The sequence below is a fragment of the Heloderma suspectum genome, chromosome 10 (assembly GCF_057233095.1).
Source record: "Heloderma suspectum isolate Gila_16-S chromosome 10, 16-S_ref, whole genome shotgun sequence".
Lineage (NCBI taxonomy): Eukaryota > Metazoa > Chordata > Lepidosauria > Squamata > Helodermatidae > Heloderma > Heloderma suspectum.
In genome coordinates this window covers 8,885,705-8,908,419 of record NC_139467.1, presented here as the reverse complement: position 1 = coordinate 8,908,419, position 22,715 = coordinate 8,885,705, and the positions used below count along the sequence as shown (strand labels likewise).

Sequence of the window (22,715 nt, the reverse complement as noted above, 5' to 3'; positions counted from 1 at the left end):
TCTTGTTAAATTTATGAAAAAATGAGTACAGTTGTACATATATTGTTGTTTTTATCTAATATTTTCTTAACACAAAAGAGGATTTTCTGTTGCTTGTGAATAGCCTTGCCCAAGTAATTCCCCTGGGATTTTCAACATGCCAGGAAGCAACTGAGGAAAGCTTTTATATTAGACAGTGTGTGTAGACAGTTTTATATAAAACTATCTCATAGATCTGCGAGTCCAAGACAGTATAAAGTACATGGGTGGTTTTTATCTTGTTTAATGCTGAGTCACTTGGTCCAAACTTAGATATTTTTAATTCTGGGAGTCTCCCCATTTCCAGTCCTTTGCTCAGTGTAAGAAGCAGAGATTTTCTTGTGAAGAATACTGAATACATAAGGAATAAAATACTGTATGAAATATATCTTGGGAGATTTCTGGATTTAAAAAGCAACTTAGACATTGCATATGAGCAATGGTCTTTGCTCCAAAAAGCTGGAAAAAACAGGACCTCCCCACCCACCCCAGGTAATATTTACTCACTGAAGGCTAGCTCATGACATGTTGGTACCAGAGGTAGAAAATCTAAATGGTGAAACTCCCCTCCCTTCATAGTGTGGCCCTGGACCTTCCCCCATACACTGCGATTGTTATGACAAAACAAACTATTGAAGTCATTTATTTCCTTTGTATTCTCTCTCCATCACCTTAAGATACCCTAGAACAGGTTATAAGCCAAAATCGTTCCATTTCACAGAACACAAATGAACTTAAAAAAAAAACCTTAGCTGTTAACAAGTGTAACAATCAGAATACCAAATGAAGTAACGTAAGACTTATTGCCAGTTAAAGGCTCCCAAAACCTGTCTTGAGACGGCTGCTTCATTCCAGCTTGTGTTAAGGCAGGGCCTCTGTTTACACTGCACTTAAGTACCCCAACTATTTTGTGTTTCCTTACTGACCCACACAACAACACTGTGAAATCAGTTGCCTGCATACCCATTTTACAGTCGGAGAACTAAGACTGAAAATAAGAAGGCAGCTTGACCCCATGAGCCAGCAGTCCTTCAATATATAAAACCAGGTCCAAGCCCAATTTCCTATCCACTGGGTTATGGTTTTCATGTCAAGTATCTATGCCTTCCATTTTTTAGTAAGCCATTCTAACACTCATACAGTCTAACTCTTTGAGCAAATCTGCAGGCTGGTGAAACGTAGAGACAGCATTAGCAAAGTCTCTTGCAAGGCTTGGTACTGGAGAGCTAGATAACTGAGTGCATGCTGGGAAAACCAGCACATCCTCTGCAACACCCTCACTGGCACCTTGCTTTTAGGGCCATACCTTGAACTGAGCAAAGGCTAAAGGATGGGCAGTGGTGACTCCACTCACTGGCCTCCTAAGCAGGTGGAGCCATGGGCAAAGGGCCATTAACCCTCTCCTTCCTCAACCAAGCCAAGACCTTGGCAGAGCCTCCTGTTTTTACACACCTAAGCTTATTCCCCAAATAGTGCTTCACCTGCCTATATTTACTGAAGTTGGAGTTTGGATGGCACAGAATCACTCCAGTGTGGAATTTAAGCAAATATGTCTCTCTTCTGGAATTCACATTCCATCGCCACCTAAAAAAAAGCATAATGCCCTGTGATGTGAATGAAAGCCCAGGTGGTGGCCAAGCTGCCTTGAATGCCATTTTTAGGTAGAAAGGTAGGGTATAAATCTAATTAATTAATTAATTAAAAGGGGCTTCCCTGAACAAGCCAGGACACAGAAAAGGGGCTCTTTGACCCTTGTCCTCAGCATGAAGAGAGGCTCTGGCAGAGTTCTCCCCTGTCGGATTTCAACAGCTCATTCCCACTCCCTTCCCTTGTCAGATGTTTCACACTGGGGTGGAGTGGGAGAGAAATGTTTGCATAAGCGACATAGCACAGCAATGGGGGTGGGGGGAGCAGAAGTGAAGAAATGTTTCTCCGGCTCCACTTGGCCTCTTCAAAACACCAGCACATAATTATTGACCAGGAAGAATTCAGCCCATCTAGGCCAAGAAGAAATGAGCAACAGGCAGCAAAGGGGTTTTAAACAGGGATGTCATCTGATTAACTAACTTATGCAATCTCATCCTAGCCATGTTTATTCAGAAGTCCCACTGCATTCAATGGAGCTTCGTCCCAAGTAAGCATGGACAGAACTTGCAGGCATTGATTAAACCAACTGCCTTTTCACTAGTCAATAAAATACATCCAGAAATCATCAAAAAACTCAATATACAGTGTCTTTCTGAAATGTTGAAGGAAACATTGGATTGCAGTCCGGCTTCAACTACACAAATGTGTAGTAATAAGCAGAGAAGTCACAATCATCCCCATCACAAATGCAAAACACATTTGAAAAGGCAACTAATAAATGCTAAAAATAAATGCAAATAAGCCCCTAAAGTATTTATTCCCAGAATGTCTCAGCAGTGCCCAACTCATTTTTGAACTTTTAAGCTTGGGGGAACCTAACAACTGATTATGCCTTTGTTGGGTCAAAGGAGTCATGAGAGAGCAGGCTCATTTCCCCTTCTTCCAGCTGCATTCAGTAGCTAGTGGGATGGTTGCAGATGGGGGTCGGGGGAGAGATGGAAGAGGACAGATCCGCTTACTGTAGCCATCTGTACCTGGCGGGCAGCCCAGCTCAGAAGTACAAAGCTTGCACTGAGGTCGAGAGCAATCGTGGGATTTTCTCTCCTGAGGGCTTAAACCCTTGCAGTATTTTTTTTTATGTCTGAACAGGTGTGTGTGTGTGTGTGTTTTGGCGGGCTCTACTAGAAAATGTGTTATCCAGAACAGGTTGTTAGGATTTGAAACATGGGATCCTGAGTTGGGGGGTGGGTGAGGGGGAAGGGAAGGGAGAGAACAGAGGGAGGGAGGATAAAGGAAAGATCATGTCTGGGAAACCGTGGCCACAATCTCATTGAGGACAAAGAGGTGGCACATATTTCTAGAGGACTAGAAAAACCACCTTCAGTGTCTGCTGGTGGAAGGAATAATTTAGAAAAATAAATAAATAACAAAAATTATGACTGTAGCTCAGCTTGAGCTGCTGTTAGGTTGGGGATGGGTGTATATGTGGCAAGGGAAAGTCTCAGCAAAGGGGCCACAGCAGCAAAGCCCCCTCAGACTGACTGGGAAGCTTTGCTAAGGGTCAGGGAATAGCATGTGACCTGCAGGGGCCTACCAGTGCAAGGAGGCTTCTTTGGCTAGCCTGATTGGTTTTTCCATCGCTCCCAGATGTGGAATTCTACTATAGTAACCTACTGTGTGTTCCTCCCCTTTAGCTGAATATACTCATCACATCCCTATCCCCCATCCCCATCCTTTCGCTGGCTATCTACCTGTGTTCGCACACACTGCCTGTGTCACTGATACACTTCCAGCCTGATACCCAAAACCATTAGTCAGCCTTAATTTGTTAAAAGAAAGCGGCTTCCATCTGTCATTAGGACATTAACGCAGCTGCAACAGATGGTTTCTTCCCCTGTTTTGATTTTAACCATCAGCGTGCCTTTTGCAAAGAAAAGTCTTGCCACTTTCAGCCAACTTTAAAGCTTGTGTGTTAATTTTGTTGTAGTCTGTAAAGAGCAGCAAAATACCTCCAGGGTCAATAATATAGATCACCAGATAGACATTTCAACAAATAATTAGAAACAAATTCTTTAAAAAGTCAGTATAGTCTTGGGTCCCTAACTCCCCACTACAATGGTAGCTGTTTATACTGAAGCACCAGGTTATGGCTAGATAGCATCACGGATGCAATGAATATGAACTTGAGCACGCTCCGGGAGAGAGCGCAGGACAGGAAGGCCTGGCGTGCTATGGTCCATGGGGTCACGAAGAGTCGGACACGACTGAACGACTGAACAACAACAACAACCAGGTTATCTGGTCATATTCCAGAATGTGAGATATTAGGCAGGGATTCAGACTGTGCATCATTACTATGGAGCTCTAGCTAAGGGAAGGAACTAATCAGGAAGGAAGCTCCTTAACAACCACTGGCCAAAGCAAGTCAGGCAATGCTCTTCAAGCCTGCTTCCTTCCTTCTGAACAAAGAGACACGGCTGCTATGTTCCCCATGACTGACTTCCTTCATCCCCATTCAACTTGACAGGAGCAAGGTCTTACATGGATCTTTCTTGGGAGCAAAAAGCAGAGATAAGTACTTCCAATAGATAAAGGTGTGTAGGAAAGTAGAGGTGAAAGACTGGGGCTATGGTCTGAAGGCATGATCAATAACATGGGATTTCAGGAAAAAATTGAATTGGAAAATGTTCCAATGCCAATAGATTAATTTGCATAGTGTCATTTGCACAGGACATTTTCATTTTGTATTGGAATTTCCCCCCCAATATTTGCATAGGAAATTTTTCAGTTTCCACTGAAAAATGTTCTGATGCCCTACAGCAGTGGTAGGCAACTTGTGGCCCTCCAGATGTTTTGGCCTATGGCTCCCATCAACCCTTACCATTGGCTATACTTCCTAGGGCTGATGGGAGTTGTAGGCCAAAACATCTGGAGAGCAAGAAGTTGCCCACCCCTGCCCTAGAAAGATCTAATTTAGCATGTTTATCTGACTTGTATATAGTAAACAACAAAGCTAAAAAAAAGTACCTTATGTTAATTTTCTGTCCCAATACCCACAAGAATTTGACCTGAAATATTTAAGGGGAAAATTAAAGCACAAATAATGTGGTTTAAGTTTTATATTATGTAAAACGTTTTATTGGAATGCTCGTAAAAAATTAAAGACAATAGAAAGTATTTCTCTTACATTGTTTAAATTTAAGGTGGGGGGGAGGTACTGAAAACTGCCGACACACTAATTAATTTTAGGATTCCAAAGAAATGTGCACCTCTCACATACTTGCTAGGGATAACCACCTAAAAACATTAATTACAACTTTGAAATTGCCAAGCTTATCTAGTATTGTATTTGCAATCAGCACACATTCATTTTTAATTATGAAATGGAAAAATAAAGCACTGGAAAAATTTCCACCCCACATCAGTGGGCATGATGCAACCATCTTGCAGATCTGAGTCTGGTCAGTTGCTGCCTGGGAACCCCATGTACATCACCTTGAATTCCTTAGGAGAAGAAAAGCAGATATTGATGTAAATAAATACATTTTCCTGGATAACACAGACAGACCCAATATGGTTTAATTTGTGAATACACAAGTCGTTAGCAGAAACTGCACACACAGGGAAGAATGAATGACAGTCTGTAGCAGGCTCTATAAGAAGTGCTGTTCACTAAGTAGCCCTTTCTGTGACAACGAGTGACATCACGATCCATGTGAAGTGCCAGGCAACAACGAAAGGATGCAAATAAAACCAAGCATCGTCTTTGTCTGCAGTCCCTCTTGAACTAGAGAGCAAATAAAACCAAGCATCGTCTTTGTCTGCAGTCCCTCTTGAACTAGAGAGCTTTCCGATTTGCAGCCCCTGGGTCCTTACCCACAGGCTTGGCTCTTGACATCTCAGCTCCTGCTCAGACAAAAATATTGTTTGTTCCTGCACAAAGCCAACTGATTTTCCATCTGGGATTTCAGCCAAGAGTCATGACCCAGACATTAACCCCTTCCTGGTCTCTGCTTTGGTGCGCTTGCCAAGATTTGTCTTTCACAACCAAACAAAACCATGCCAGTAAGTAAAAGCATCTGTGACTGGGCAGACCCAGAAGCTAAAGAGAGGGTGGGAGGGGAAGAGAGAGGAGAGAAAATAACAGCTGTCCCAGGAGTGGGGAAGAAGCATCCCATCTCCAAGTACTGATGGAAGATAGTGGGGTGATCAGGCAAGACAGCCCCAGCCAGGACTCCGCACACAAGAGACAGCCTATGATGGAACTACACGTTATGAGTAACATAGAGCTGCTGCCAAAAACAGCATCTTTATGCCAAGATCACCAGCTCTGTAATGTATAATAAGATTTGCCTGATGCCCTGGTATCAATAGGCTGAGTGTCCACATCAGTGGCTAGCACTGGCAGGGCAACACACTGCATAGTGATGTCAGGATACTGGATATGTTTTGCTTTACAGCTAATGTAAAACAAAATTGCAGAAGGGAAGTGGGAGAACTCAGTATTGGAAAAGCCTTATATGGGGCAGCCCTATGCTTCTTGTACCATGTAGTTCCGTACTCAAGATTAAGCAGGATTAAACCATGAATGGCTTGTCACATATAGACCTGGTAATCCTTCGTTTGGGCCACAGCTGCTCCTGAAAGGAAGAGACCTGGTGCACCCAAGGAACTGTAGAGGCCCCACACAACCAGGCTAGCTATGGGTGGCCAAGGAAAAACTGCCCATACTCAAGTGGCAGAGCACACGATTGCATGCAGGAGATCCCAGATTCGATCCCAATCATCTCTAGCTGAAAGGATCACAGGTAGCAGAGGTGTTGCCAGTCAGAGTAGGCAATGCAAATGTAAGAAGCCTGCTGGATCAAACCAAAAGGTCCATCTAGTCCAGCACTCCATTTCCACAAGCAGCCAGATGAGTACTTCTCAGAAACTTACAAGCATTATGTGGAGGCAACAGTGCAATCTTTTTTGTTCCTAGCCTCTGGTATTCAGCAGTAGATGGCTTGCCACAATATGGGAAGTTCCATTTACCTATCATGGTTAATAGTGGTTGACAGACCTCCTCTCCATAAAAACAGACTGGGCTAGATGAACCGGTGAGTTGACTTGAGGATTTATATGCCCAGTTTCTGTACAAAGCTGGTAGGAAAGCCTGGAATTGGCTTGCCAGCTATTGTGCTGTGCTGCACAGCCAGCCAGAGATGGGCACTTCAGTACTTGATGCTCACTGTGCAATCTTAGGAAATTCCATCTCCCCCTCTCTGCCTAAGATTCCTTGACAGGGTTGTTACCAAGCTCAGTTGTCGCGCTCAGCTCCTTGGAGGAACCATGGGATATAAATGTAAACAAACAAGTTAGGGCGGTCACCCAAGTAAAGAATTCTTAGTCAATTAACTGATTGCTCAAATTTGCATGCAATGCAAGTGAAATCAGCAGTCCTGAAGCAAAAGCATACTTTCAAAAGCACACAGGCTTAAAGGCCCTAAAGGCCTTAAAATAGGCAATTTAATGTGGAAGCCTTACAATGCCAAGCCCTTTTGATAAAGCAGGCTATAAATAACATTAAGATCTTTTGAAAACAACTCTTTTTTCTTAGCTAACTTTGAGAGTCACAACATCAACCAGGAGGATTAATTAGGGGTACATAGGCAATGCATAACCTGTAATTGCCTGGATCTCAAATGCAAAACTACTTTCCAAAACTTTAAAAAAGAAATATCAACGCTTTCAAAGTTTGTTCTGCAAGTCCACAGCCTCCACGGGTCCTCCGAGTTGAGCAAGTTGGAGCCACTTGCTTACACAAGGCATCCTAGGGAAAACATTAACAGTCATGACCAGACATGACTCAGCTGAGGTTTTGAAGGCAAAAGGCTCTCTGGAAAGGCAATGCTTCAACTCGCGCCAACACAGTGAACAAAATCACGTTATATGCCTCAAAACAGACAACTCACAGCCACCGAACAGAAGCAGTTCCAAGATAATAATTGGGAATGTGTGTGTGTTGGGGGAAGGGAAAGGTTTCTATATTCAGAGGCCAACTTTCAAAAAGTCCTTGCTTCCCCACAAGTAAAGTTAGCATTGGCAGAAAATGTCGCAGCCTAATTTTGCTTCCTGAGGGATGTGAGAGGGATCATGCTCGTCTAAGCTAGAGCCTGCATAACTGATGACCCACCAAACTGACTGCAACCTCAAATAACCCTCCCATTTGCCCCAGACTGTCAATACTGGAACGGGGGGGGGGGGGGATGTCAAGCACCTGGAGAGTCCTAATATATGGCTGCTTTGGGGGTGATGGCTCACAGGCTCTGTAGGCTTTGACTTCGCTTCAGCCACCTCCAATCACCATCTCTCTCATCCACTCCCCCAGTCCCCCAGTTCCTAAGCACATGTCTTATCCAGTGACAGTGCTTCAAGTTCCTTTGGTGTGTTCAAATTCTCCATTATGCTGGAAACACCCTCAGCTCATTGATCTTCAACGGCTGGATCAGAACCTGCAATAAGGTCACAATGCTCTGGTTTAAGGAGGGCCAAACCAACTTATACCATTTTCTTTTTGTTGAATTTTTGTTTTGTTTTTTAAAGGAGAAAGATCGGGGGGGGGGTGAGAGACAAAAATGGATGAAGAGAAGCAGTACAAAGACGTTAAAATATGAAAAGTGAACTCCATACTGCAGATAGGGGTTAATAATAGGTCCTTGGGCTGAAAAGCCATCTGGCAGAGGCAGTAATTATACTGGGGGAGAGTAGTTGCTCCCTGCCACACTTTTACAACTATAAGGGCTAGAAACATTATTTACTTTTAGAAAATGAAATCTGGGATTCTTGTGGATCATACAAAAGGTTCAATGTAGCCCATAAGCCATTATATTACCTACCCCTGCTGCAAGTGATTAAAATGCTTTCTAACCAGCTGGACCAGTTCAATGTGCCAAAGCACTTTGTGAAAAGGTCACCTTATCTTCCCTTGCTTAAAGGCCATGCAAACTATGTGAGATCACCGTCAACAGGAAATACCCATCAATAACCAATGAATTCCCCCTACAATCAAAGAACATTGATTGCTTTGCTGTTACCAAATGATGAATCTGTGGTTTGTGGAACAAAAATCTCTCTTCCTATTAAGTTGATTAAAAAGCTTAGATAAAACAGGTCTAGATAAAAGGTATACATAATAAAGATAAACATTTCAAGTTTTAGACAGGGAGCTTGCAGGGACAATGAGCCTGTTTTTTTTTTTCTTAATCTATGTAAGGCACTTCAGTTGAAAGCTGCAGATGTTGAGAATGAATTTTCAATGAGTGGATCAGGATGCACAAGTGGGTCATGCTTTGACCCAAAATGGGTCACACAGTAGTTGGCACATACACCCCCAACTTTGTGTTGATTGCTTTTTTGTTTGTTTTTAAGAGAGGCGACCAGACAGGCCTCCCGTGTCTCCTAACTGCTGTGTCGAACATGAGAACTTTGAGAGGTACACGTGGGGGGTGGAGACCTGCAGCCGCTGAAATGGTGGAATTTACTGCCATAGGATGTGATAGCAGCCTTTTTTGCAAGAGGAAAAAAGGTGGGGTATAAATGCAATAAATAAATAAAATAAATATGAGTATAGATCGTTTTAAAAGCAGATTAGACAAATGTATGGAGAGGTGAGTCAATGGTTATCAACCATGACAGCTAAATGGAGAGTTCAGGTTCAAGTGCACTATTCCATCCTAGGAAACAAAATGCTGGACTAAATGGATGCTTGGTTGGATCCAGCAGGACGCTCTTATGTTCTTATGAGGTAGAGGAGCCCGATCTTACTTTGCAGCTGGTCACCCCCCGAAAGGAGAAAGATAACATGTAAAAAAGCAAAAGTGGATCCCATACTGCAGGCTGGAGTTAAAAGGAGGATCCTTCATTTGGAAAGCCTGAATGCCACTAGAGAGACCATTCCAGCCACTGCAGGGTGGGATCAGAATCCACCCTTGCCCTTCCTGCCCTAATTATAGATAGAAAAGGCCCTGATTTGGGTCCAGTCCCAGCAGGAGCCATGTAGCAGGTCCTGCTGATGAGATGATGTTTTGTATCTGATCAGGCCTCTACAGCTTGCGACCCACCTCACCTATCTAAACACAGCCCCCAACAGACACACTGTGTGTGTCTCCTCCTTTTGCTGCCTGCTTGGGCTTGCAAAAAAGCCTGGGAAAGGTAGGCTGCCAAGCACCCAGAAGGCCACAAGACATGCCTAGGTGGCTACTTTTGCTGTGGCAGGTCATAAGCTGTGCAGGCCTGCAAACATGGGTGCTGTGTAAGTCTAACATAGTAGCACTAGCAAAGTTCAGTGTTAATCTGGCAGCTGACATAGGGTGGAATTAATATTAAAAATTCTGAACTCGCTCGCTTTCTTTCTAAACTCACAATGTAAACTGGGTTTCAGCTTCAACATCCTTTTCAGTCAAATATGGTGCAAAAAGACATTTCTTGGCTCAGACAAGCAGCCAAGGCCTTGGGGATGGAAAACAATTATCTTGATAACAAGACCTGACAGATGTCGAGAAAAACAGGAACCAAAACAGTGCAGGCAACACATACTGCAGGCACAACTGGAAGAAGCAGAGGAAAGTACCGCATTTATGGAGATGCATGCCAGGGTATCTGAATAAAGAAATCAGCTACAGCAACACCAAGAAACCTTAGACGCCTAAAAGGATGATACTTTTCTTTATTTTGATAAGCCTTATCAGCTATTGTTTGGAGTGGATATACAATATGTCCCCCCCCCTTTTTTTTTTAAAAGCTGCAGTAGAACTCCCACCCCAAAATAAAAGAATGGGCAGAAGTGGGAAAGCCCCACCACCACTCTGGGCTGCAAATACAAAGGATACAGTGACAGAACCACACTGTGGGGAAAACTATGCACCTTACTGGCACGCTGTTGTTACAGCTGACCCAGGGCACAACGCAGACAGCATGGGCAGGTTGCACCACTGTGAAACTGACTCATGGATTTCTGGATACACCCTATCTTAGCAGAGATGAAATCATGCAAAGCATAACACTTTCTTCTTCTTGTCCCCTGTCATTTGCATAGTGTGTTGAGAGCATGCATTCCCTCTTTCATTACAGTGAAAGCAATGAAAGGAAGCAGTGAGAACACAGACTGAAGGCAGGTTTGCTTTTTCACAACTTGCTTTGCATGTATGTGACTCTGTGCCATAGCTCAGCTTTGCAAGTTATGTTTGGCTGAGACAGCCAGCTACACCTAGCCCAGTCCCCCGCCCTTCTTTTGCTCCCTTCTCCCGTTGCTGTTTGTCATAGGCGGAGGAAGCAGCGGCTGAGTTCTTGCTATGTTTCCCAAGGCCATCGGAATATTATGATGACGATGATGAATACTTCGCATGGTATGTAGTGGATTCAAAGCACCTCAAAACAATATTCCAAGATGTTACAACTACTCTGTAAGGAATAGTGGGCAGACTTGTGTGGTTATCACTTGGCTGCTTGCCCAAATGGACTAGTGCTTGTCCTAGGCAAGCAGAAAATGGCAAGTGCCATAGCTAAAATGGTTAATATTGAGCAAAGCCATTTCTTCCTTCCCCTCATGACCTTCTCTTTAGCCTTCTGTTTCTAGAATTAGCTCCCACTCCTGACTTTGACATCCTTACTAATCCTTTATTGTGTCTTGTCTTCCCTGCTATCAAATTCTAAGCTCTCTTGGCAAGAGACCAGTTGTTTTTTACAGGAGCGAACACACAGGTGGCAGCAAACATTTCAACAGCAGTAATGAGCAAGTCCCAGTGATATTTCTGCAGCAATCCTGCACCTTCAAGAAAGAGCTACCTCTGATTCTCTTGCCAGTGTGGTATAATGGCAAGAGTGTTGGACTGGGAGCCGGGAGATCTGGGTTCTAGTCCCCACTTGGCCATGGAAGCTCACTGGGTGACTTTGGGCCAGTCACAGCCTCTTAGCCTAACAACTCACAGGGTTGTTGTGAGGATAAAATGGAGAGGAAGAGGTTTATGTAAGCCGCCTTAGGTTCCTTGCAAGAGGAAAATAGGTGGGATATAAATGAAATAATAAATTATTATTAATAAATAAAAATGTCCATGCTAGGGATGGACGAAAGGGACTTACCTGGTCCTGCAGCTTGCTTCGCAGTGGGGGGGAGGCGCTTCGGTTCTCCCCCCGAAATTCAGGTGAGGGGGGGGAGGCGCCCCGCCTCACCCGGCCGAAATTCAGGCCGGGGGGGGGAGGCGCCCCATCCCTCGCCGCTGAAATTCAGGCCGGGGAGGAGCGCCCCGTCTACCCGGCCGCGAAAAAAAAAAGTAAAGTAAAAAACACACACACACACCCGTGATAGGCTACGTAACGATTTACGTAGCCTATCACGGCTAGATTTCCAAAGTCAGCCGTGATGTGCTACGTAATTCGTCACGTAGCCTATCACGGGTGACTTTGGGGGGGAAAAAAAAGTGTGTACGCAAATGGCGGCGCCCATGGGGCGCCGCCATTTACGTTCCTTAGTTTGGCCCGTCTAGTCTACGTAAAGATTTACGTAGACTACGGCGAAAATAAGGGAACGCTATTTGCGTTGCCCTTATTTTCGCCGTAGTCTACGTAAATCTTTACATAGACTAGACGGGCCAAACTAAGGAACACAAATGGCGGCGCCCCATGGGCGCCATTTGCGTACACGCTTTTTTTTTTTTTTTTCCAAAGTCACCCGTGATAGGCTACGTGACGATTTACGTAGCCTATCACGGCTGACTTTGGAAATCTAGCCGTGATAGGATACGTAAGATGGTCAGAAGACCAGCCGCCCCCGCCGAAATGCCACCGGGACCCGCCGCCAAGAGGGACATTCACATGAGGTAAGTCCCATCGGGGGGGGGGGGCCGGCGGAGAATTTCACCACTAATTTCGGGGGGCAAAATGTGTTGGCATTCGGCCTCCTGGAGATTCATGGAGAAATTCTCCGCCATCCCTAGTCCATGCACACTGTTATTTTCAGGCTCATCAGCAATTGGTCTCTTGTGTCAAATAAGAATGTTCTCCAGGTGATCAGGCAGAGAAAAGTCTGTTAATGGGAAGAGAGATGGTTCTCCCCATCGCCTCTGCACCTTTATTTTCAGAATGTGGATGTAGCACAAATTATGAACACTGCTATGTGTGGGAAGGCAAGCTAATATGAATGTTGTGGACTAGTAACTTTTGTCCTGTTAATAGCAATCTTGGTGGTCTCAGTTTTACAAGCCCTGCTGAATATTCAGCTTCCATCCTTTTTGGATGATCTCAATCATTTGAATGATTTCAATCTCATGAACACTAATATTTCCCCCCCAAGAGTATTTAGCTGTTGAGAACTTAGTATATTTTTAGTATTGTGTGGCTGATAAGTTATGATTATATATAGCACATGCACACAAACACAAGTTGGGGGGGTTATTTATTGGAATGTTTTATTTTGTTCTGCATTTGTTGTTCTTGATATTGCTGATGTGTTTTAAAGAAACATGGTTTTACTTTGTTAAGCTTTACTCGGGTTCATCTGCTGCCCCAGAATACGGGTTATTATTTGATATTTAATATAGAAAAATAAGAAGCTGCCTTATAAGGAATCAGACCATTGGTTCGTCTAGTTCGGTACTGTCTACATCAGGGGTGGGCAATTTGTGGCCCTCCAGATGTTTTGGCTTATAGTTCCATCAGCCCTATAGACAGTGTTACCAGTGGTGTTGCCCACCATAGGTCTACATTGGCTGGTAGTGGCTCTCCAGGGTTTCAGACAGGAGTCTTTCCCAGTCCCACCTGGAGATGTCTGGAATGAACCTGGCACCTACTCTTTGCGCTTCCAACTGAGCCATGGCCCCTCTCTACCACTCTGATGCTCTTCTTCAGTTTATTTTGAAGGTACATGATATAAGTGTTTACATTAGTTTTCACACTGCATTGTTAGTGGGGTGTACACGATTCATGTTTTTATAGTTGCTCCTGAGGAAGGGTGATAATATTGTGTTGGGTAGTAAATTATCTTCTGAGCATCTCTGAAGTCTCTTCCCCTTTTATTCCTGCTGCATTTGGTATGTTTAATCAAAATAAAATCAACATAAAACCACCTTAGAAGCTAAACCTAGTGTCAATTCATGCCAATTAAATCAAGAGTAGCTGCCTTCATGGTACTGAGGGGGGTGGAACAAAAAGAGGAAGACAGTTTTCCACAAGAAAATGTTGTGCGCACAATGTTCAGCCACAAACAGAACTGCTGCCACGTTCAGAGAAAATTATTCTGGTTTTGAACAAGGCAGTACAGAATCCTTTGGAGAATGTAGCCTCAAATTCTTATACTAAGCAGAATGTGCGAAGAATTTCTAGTGAGGTGCTCTGAAATGCCATCAACCTGAGTGAAGGCTGAAAAAAAATGCTATGTGCATGCAGCGCTGCAATAATCTGATTAAGAACAGCATTTGGTACTGAAACAGAAATTAATACACTAACCAGCTCCAACCAACTTCATTTGAATCAGTCACTGCCTTTACATAATAACCACTTCAGTAAGCCACACACCCATCTGTGATAAAGTCCTGTTACCCTCAAAATATGGACACTGTGGGGGAAAAAACACGATTCAGAGTTTGGCGGACTCCCTGATATATGCACGGTGTTCTTGCGCAACAGAGCTTCCCCAGTTTACTTCCAGAGGAGGTACTTTAAGGGCATGCACAGAATATGCACACCAAACTGCTACTGCAGGATCTCCGTGAGCACACTCAAAGTGCAACTCCTGCATACGCAACAAGCTGCAAGGGGAACCAAGTGAGTTCCACTACTCAATTATGTGGGGCGGAAAATTTTCCAATGCTTTATTTTTCTACAGAAAAATTTCCATTTCATAAGTTCATTAGTAAAATGTATTTATTTATTAAGCATACTGATATATCACTTAATATAATAAATTCTCTAAGTGGTTTGAATGTATGCCAATTGCAAATACAATACTAGGCACACTTGGCAGTTTCAAAGTTGTAATTAATGTTTTTTAGGTGATTATCCCTAGCATACATATATGTCTCAGAGTGAAATAGAACTAATAAATAGTGACAGCAAAACTGAAGGTGCCCCTTAGAGATGAATTTAGAGTTGAACTCCGTTGAAATAGATGAGCGGTTGCCAGCATATCATGCACATGTCTTTGGGTTGCTAAAATTAATTTGTGTGAATAGTTTCTGGTATCTTTGTTTTTTTCTTAAATTTAAACAATGTAAGGGAAGTACATGCTATTATCTTTGCATTTTTACAAGTATTCCACTAAAAATTTCTACATAATATAATTTCTATATCATATTTAAATCACATTAAGTGAGCTTTAGTTTTTTCCTCAAATATTTTTGGTCAAATACTTGTGGTGTATTGGGACAAAAACATAACACAGCGTACTTTTTTTTAGAGTTGTTGTTTACTTAATACAAGTAAAATAAACATGCTAAACTACATCACCCTCTAGGGCATCAGAACATATTCTGATGCAAACTGAATGGTTTCCTATGCAAATTAACATAATTTGCATTGGAAAATTTTCCAGAACACATTCCAGTGCAAAATTTTCCAGAAAATCAACATCACTGCCACTACTGCCTTCAACTAGGATATAGTCTAGCACAGGATCCATTCTATGTGGCCAGACACTGGTTAGCTCCACTGATTTCTACAGGATATAACTATGCTGTGGATGCATCTAAAGCCACCAGATATGCCTGCCATAGCTGAAGCCTAATTTAAGAACCTCTGGACTAGCAGAATGAGGAACTCCCATCTGAATGAAACCCCACCACAAGACATACTTGCTGATGGAACCACATGATGCTTTTAACTAAAGATGATAACTTTTAAACCTCGCGGTGGCAGAGATGTATTTGAAAGCCAGTAAGTGATCACTAAAGGATGAGAAACAATGAACTGAAAAATAAGCCCCAAATTTGCAGTTTTCCAACTCTTGTGATTTCTTACTCAATAGCATAAATGTTTGAGGTTTTTAAACCTCCACAGGTCAGGTTTTGAAGGATAACTGTTTCAGAATACTACAGTGTGACAGCTGCTGTGCTCCTTAAAGATGGCCACTATACTAAATCATTTAGGGAGCAATCCTATCAGGATAGGTGGGTGCCTGCAAACTCGGAGGCGACCGCCTATCCAATGCAGGGTGGGTGGAGCGCAGAGGAGATCTTCTCCTCTGTGCTCAGGCCACTTGTATTACTGGCTAGATGGCCGATACCAGCTGTCTAGCCAGAGCGGTTTGGCGAGAGGCGGGGGGGCTGGACAACGCATAGGAAGTGTCATAACGACGCCTCTGCCATCCCTGCCCCTGGGAACATCCTTTCCTCCCACTCTGCGCTGCTCTTCCAAGCGCAGCACCCAGGACAATCTGCACCGCCTATGAGGTGGCAGGGGAAGGGGCAGGGAGATGGTTTTCTGGGAACCAACCTTTCCTATGGCCATCTAGCCGCTGTCTAGCAGCCATAAGATTGTTCCTTTAATTAACATAATTTGATACTAATTATGGCCCTAAATATCATGATGTTTCCCAAGATAGCCCTTCAGCTTGAGCTAGTCTTCTCCATCACCTCTACACTCATAAATGGAACATTTTGGTCTTATAAATACAGCCAACTCTAGGGGAATACAATACTGGTGTTACAACTATGGAACTGGACACAGAATTAGTCATACCTAGAGTAGACCCACTGAAATCATCAGACTTAAGTTAGCCACAACTAAGTTCCATTAATTTCAATGGATCTACTCTTAAGTATGACTAAATCTGGCTCCAACCCATGGTCTGCAGCAATCCAGTTGTGGTTAACAAAAATGGGACAAATTGGAATATACTCTAAAATCTGTTTTCCTTTCTTATATTTTTGTTAAAAAAAAAACAGAACAGTGCCCATTCCTTCCACCCCTCCTCACTTTTTTTTTTTTTTAAAGTATCAGTGATGCAAAATCATGCTGTTATGACAATGGCTTGGTTCTCTGAGAACGACCCAAGTTCTGGTGTAGTTTCTTGTCCTCTCTCAGCTTCAGTTCGTTACTTCTTTAGTGGAAACTACAGTTTGCAGTACCATCTTAACCAGCAAACTATGCCTTGAGCTTTCCCTCCAAACCAGGATCACAACACTATTCGTTTATCACATACATATAGTGATAAACATATACATACACCTTTCCCCCAGTTACTTTTGAGTTACTGCAGATACCACAGTTCTATGGTATGGAAACCATTCATGCAGGGAAGCAAACCACACACTACAAGGAACAGCAAAATGACCAAAGGGTTATTAGTCAATTACTTGGCAGAAAATGTCTCCCGCTTCAAAAATCTGTACATGCACCTGGAGTTCTGAACAAAAGTATTTACACAGGAAAGCTCCTGATATCCTCCTTGGTGCTGAACCAGTATCAGTGCATTCAAATCGACTTTCCAAACACCCATTTATCTCAAGACAAAGAATTCAGTGAAACTTTTTTTAAAAGTTGCACAACTCCAGATGACTGTTGGGCATGCCAGTTCAATGACTATATTTTGGAAGATCAGCACAGCCACCAACATAAGATACCCTCAAAAACATTACATGTAAATCCACAAACTTCAGTACCATCTCAGACAAGTTTAGAGCTACTTTTATGACTGTCAAAAAAGGAAAATATATTTGATGCTGAGGGGGATCAAATGTTCTTGATGCAAGCATGATACTCCAAGATAAGAGAAAGACCAAAAAACCCAAACCTCTTAAAAAATAGCATACAAACATCTTAAAAATAGCATACTCCCTCCCAAAAGCAGTTCTGAAAACATTTGCAAAGCAGCATGTCTCTCTGCAACATAGTCCTCATGTGACGTTTTGCAACATCACACATGCAAAACAGCTAGTATGCATCATCTTTAGGACCTGTGTGTTTGTTAGCAATAAGAAATCTTAGGATCAAGCTTTTAGATCCCGAGGAACAAACAACGCAAAAAGGAGGGGGAAAGTGATGTAACAGAATATGCAACATCATTGGGAAGGGAAAATTCTTACCATCAGCACATTTTATCAACCAAGTGTTCAAGACTTTTCTAGACCATGCATAATACTGCAGAGAATAGAATTCACTGTTGGAAAGTACAAAGTGAAAATAGTCCAGTTCGGATGTACTGATAAGCCAGAATACTTTAGAATCTTAGCTTATCACGAATGAGCTATTGTGCTGGAGCATGCTGCTCAATCGCTCCTGCTTGGCTCCTCCTGCCAGGAGGAACAGCAAAGCAAATCAGGAAGGGCCTGTCTCTGGTTTGATTTGCATTATGCCCGAACTGGGATCCTTGGCTTGTTGCTCTCCTAAAAGGCCAGAATCATAAGCCAGGGCTTGTTCTTGGTTTATGATTCTAACTTGTGAGGGCAGCAACAAACCCAGGATCCCAGTTTGGATGTAATACTATACAAACTATGGGCAGAAGCTTCCTGGTTTGTTTTGCTGTGGTTCCATAGCTCCCCTGGCCCCCAGACCCACTCCAAAACAAACTCCAGATCTACACCAGCCCTGGAGCTGGTGTAGATCAATGCCCTCCCATTGGTTTCAGCTGGGGAATTTGTAAAAGAAACCATACAAACACAAAAGGGGGGGGGAGAAGCAGAAATGACATTCCTGCCTCTCTTTTGCCCTGCCAGGCTCACATTGGCAGGGCTTTGGGTTCCTCAGAGGCTCCAATGTAGTGAATTCTCTGCAGCACAAGGTAGGATTGATCTTGGCAGTGTGGCTGTGGGTAGAGCATTGCATCTGAGCCTTGGAGCCCTACGTTCAATCTGTGCTGCCATGGATTCAACTGGGTTGCTTTGGACAAATCACTCGCACTCACCGACTTGGCTATAAAATGGGAACAAGCAGCTTACTTTACAGAATTGTTGCAAGAATGAATGCGATATGGATCTGGTTTGCATGTCATGGCAGCGTATAATGGGTTAATCGGCCCATGATTTGCGGGGACATGCCCCACAAGCAAGCCGCTTCCAGTTTGCAGAAACAACCCATGCTCATAGGCTGTTACCATGACGTCTGAACCTGGACACTTTGGGTTGTTTATGGGTTAAACAACCCAAAGTTAACATACAATTTGTTCATACTAACAACCTACGAATGGGGTGTTCACAGGTTGTTTCTCAGAACAAACCACAATCTGCTGATGAGATGTGGGAGCAACCAGAATGTCTGCAAAGCATGGAGCATATTAATAATGGTCTAACCATGACAACCAAAGAAATCCTTGGTAAGTTTGTCATGTTTATAATTTTTAAAAACTGTACCCAAAGGTTCAGGATGAGTGCATTTACATGAGCACAAAGGGGGGAGGCAACTCCAGTATGTGGAAGAAAAACAAAAGGGGAGAGGAAAAACATATTCCTCCCCAAAAACAGAGAAAAGAAAAACCATAAGGAGCCGGCCTTTTCATGTCAGAATTTTCGCAGATAATTTTCTCAGGCTCCTTTATCTAGCAAGGCTTTCTCATGAAAAGGAAGAATAATTTAAGGTGCAATCCTATGCATGCTTAGACAGAAAAAAATCCTACAACTCCCAGTATTCCCCAGCCAGCAGTAGTGGCTGGGGAATGCTGGAAGTTGTAGGACTTTTTTTCTATCTAAGCATGCATAGAACTGTACCCTTAGTATTTTAAATTGTATTTATTGATATTTTAAGTTTGTTAAAACATCTGCTTACTCTCAGAAGGGTAGGGTAGAAATGTTTTTAAAATAAACATACTCTCTCACTCAACACCTGGTAGGGGTTTTGGTCTTACATTTACATGCAGCAATATTAGCAACCACTGTGTGGACCATTAAGTGCTTTACAAACAAGGTATTTCCTCCTACATAACTTTAAAGTCCTCCTATCATGGGAAAAGCATTTGGCCCGTTCCTATTCAGTTCCATTCTGTTTCCGTAAATTCTGGTCTCTGATTACCAAGGGGGGGGGGTGTTAACTGTTCCTGCCTTCAACAGTAGCCTGACACCAAGGGGGGGGGGGTGTTAACTGTTCCTGCCTTCAACAGTAGCCTGACACAATTTAAACAACGTGCACAAAAGCAGGTCCAGTGAAATGATGTAGGCAACCTTATTTAATTTAAAGGTAACCCTCTGAAACCTTGAAGAGCCTGGACCTTGCATACCTTGGGAAGCACAGTGTCTTATATGCATCTTCTCATCTTCTTAGATCAACTGGACAGGCCTTGTTCTATATTGCCAATTACAGAAGTGAAATGTATGAAGTCACCCTGAAGCAGGACCTTCTCCATTACAGCATCCACATTATGGAACCCTTTGCCAAGAGAGAACTGCCAAGTCACCTCCTTGCTCCTTCTAGAACTTACTCTGACAGTTAAAGACGTTCGTGTTTTCAAAAGTCTTCCCTGCTTATTCATTAGTTTCCTTAGTTAACTGTAGTTACCTTAGCTGTTCCTTTTTTATCATGTGCACTTACTTAATAGGATTTTAACACTCTTGTGTTTTTATCCCTTGATGGTACATTGCTTTTGAGTGCTTTCAGTAGAGAAGTGACTAACAAAGTCAAATACAAATAAATATTTAGTTCTCGTATTACAAGGAAATCACCAAGCCTTTGAATAAAGTAACTGGCCTGGACAGATCGAGCCCAGCCCCAAGGAGCGAAGAAAGGTCTTTAGAGGAACTGACACTTGCTTACCATGTCGCCAAGGATCTTTGGGCTCCACAGCACCAGACACAATGTCTTCATCGGAAGGAAACGTGACATGCTTCGCCCCTGGCTTGAGTTTCCCATCTTCACCTAGTGGAGAACTTTGGCTTGTTTGGTCATCCTCTGGATTCTCTCCACTTGCAGCTTCCAAGCCCAAACAACAGTTCTGAGAAGGGGAGTCCGATTGTTCCTGCAAATGGTTGTTCTGCTGAGCAGATTTTTCAGAGTCCCTACAGCATTCTCGGGCAGTTGCAACAGACTCAGTTGCCAAAGAGGGGTTATTATTGGCCACTTCATTCGCCATGGACCCTTCCTGTAGCGGATGGCTCAATGTCTCTTTCCCCAGTGGTTGCAACTGCTCCTCTGCCCCATCACAACTCACAGTCTCTTTCAAATCCTCCTTTGAAGAACATGCAGTATAATGGTCTATCATCTCTCTGCCAGGCTGACTCCCTAAAGTGGGAGCATTGTGCTGACAGTGAAGGCTGTCTATATTTTGTAGATGCTCTGAAAAGTCCGAAGTGTCTTGAAGTTTTATACCACCCCGGCTGGAGTCCCCCTGGGAGGAAGCCCAGGGATCAGAACCCCTCAACATGGCCTCCTCTTCCTTCTGCATAACAGGAGATGGCAGTAGCAGGAGGAGACGGTCCCCCTCAGTTGTCCCTTGTTGCTGCTGCATGGGAGAAACCTGCACACACTCCATGGCCAGGCAAGTGAGGTGGGTGTCTGTCAGGAGGGGAGCTCCTTCTTTCCTTCTCATGGACCCTATGGAGTCATTACTTAGGAGTGGAACTCACCCCCCCACACACACACCTATCCCTTTCTAGCTACCCTCACCTGGAGAGAAAAGGCTCCCAAGGTTTCCAGGCCCTTCCCCCCCGAGCAGTGGTGCAAAGAGACCAGGGTCTTGGTGAGCCAAGGAAGGTTCCTGTATAGACCATGAATGAAGAACAGGATCAGATGGGGAAGGGCTCCTGCCTCTGTGGACAGAACGAAACCTCTGCCTGGGGTTGGAGGAAGGAGACTGCTATGAGGGCAAGACAGAAGATTAAGGACACTGCTTGAATTGGGGGTAGGGTCAATTTCTGGGATGAAAGGGGGATTTGGCAGGACATGGAAACTCTTTCCTAGTCTGCAAAATGAGGAAGAGTTTCTTGCCGTGTAGTTTTTCCAAGTGAGGGTAGATAATGGAGGCTTAGTGTATATGTAAGATGGGCTTAATTAAATCTAACAACCTTTGGGATAAATGGGGTTCACTACCAGGCAGATAATGAATAAAACAGGGGTGATGTCTGCTCCAGAAGCCAAATAAAGAAAACTGATACTCCCCTTCTGAAAGCAGAGGTTATCATAATAGGAAAAACTTCATCTTTATTTTATTTTGCAGGAGTGTGTGCATGCATGGATTGAAATACCTGCAGAATAAACAGGAACTGATTGCTGGCAAAAGAGGAATAAAAACCAACTAGTTTCAAATCTTGTGCCAGAAATAAAACTAAATCCACCTCTCCTTCACAGAACTGTGTATCTGGGGTGTTGCCTGAGAACTGGGGTGGAATGGGACTCCCTAGTAAGCAGGAAAGAAATAAAAAGGGAACTGATGTCCACACCGCGGGGGGGGGGGGCATCAGAGAGGGAAATACTCTTCTTGGGAGGGGGGAAGGGAAAAAGGTGCCTATCAAGATAAAAACAGTTCTAGTGAGGGGTGGGGGAGATAAACAGAGGAATCCCTTTTCTGGGCGACTGAAGGAAAAGCTGCATTTCGCTGGGCTCTACTTAGTTGGGGCGGGGGAGCGGGGGGCGCAGAAAGGAAAGCGGGGAGGCGGGGAGCGGGGGCTGCCCTCCTGTGGCAAATGAGAACCCGAGGAAAGGAACGAGGGACGGAGGGCTGGGGGCCGGTTCCTCGATAGCGGTATGGGAAGGGCCGGGGGCGGGGGGGAAGGAGCCACTCACTCGGGCGGGGTGGGAGCGGGGCAGTAGGTGCGGAAGAGGCCCGTCCCGAGCAAGCGGCCGCCGCCGCCTCAGCCAGGTGCGGACTCGAAAGAAGCCGCCGCCTCGTCGTCTTCTCCTTCTCTCGCTCCGTCGCCAGCGGCGAGTGCGCCAGCAGCCTGCGCATCCGCCGCGGCACTTTCCACACGCGCGATGGAGCAATCGCCGCGCGGTATATTATTATTATTATTAATAATAATAATAATTCCTTCCCGTCTCCCCGCCTTCTTTTCTCCCTCAGCAGCGACTCCTGGTCCCTCACGACGCTCGACGGTCGCAAACACCCGCCCCGCGTTCCCAACTGGCGGTCACGTGCCCCTTTCCCTGGGCTGAGATTGGCGAATCAGCGGGTGGGTTTTACACAACACAACACGCCCCTCCCACTCCCCTTCTCTCCC

General features: G+C 44.1%; 1 protein-coding gene and 1 long non-coding RNA gene across 2 annotated transcripts in view; one reads left to right on the top strand and one right to left on the bottom strand.

The window, feature by feature from the left end:
• PPP1R37 (protein phosphatase 1 regulatory subunit 37) overlaps positions 1-21,936 on the bottom strand; it is a 60,245-nt gene extending 38,309 nt beyond the window's left edge. The window contains exon 1 of the mRNA XM_084814980.1: positions 20,317-21,936. Within this exon, the coding sequence (XP_084671106.1) occupies positions 20,317-21,088 (772 nt within the window). The 5' untranslated portion in view covers positions 21,089-21,936. The remainder of the gene's footprint in view (positions 1-20,316) is intronic.
• Positions 10,886-20,214, top strand: LOC146337610 (uncharacterized). The gene is made up of 3 exons (XR_014785016.1): positions 10,886-10,991; positions 18,772-18,886; positions 19,828-20,214. It is a non-coding gene; the product is annotated as an uncharacterized LOC146337610 (long non-coding RNA).
• Positions 21,937-22,715: the final 779 nt, after the last annotated feature.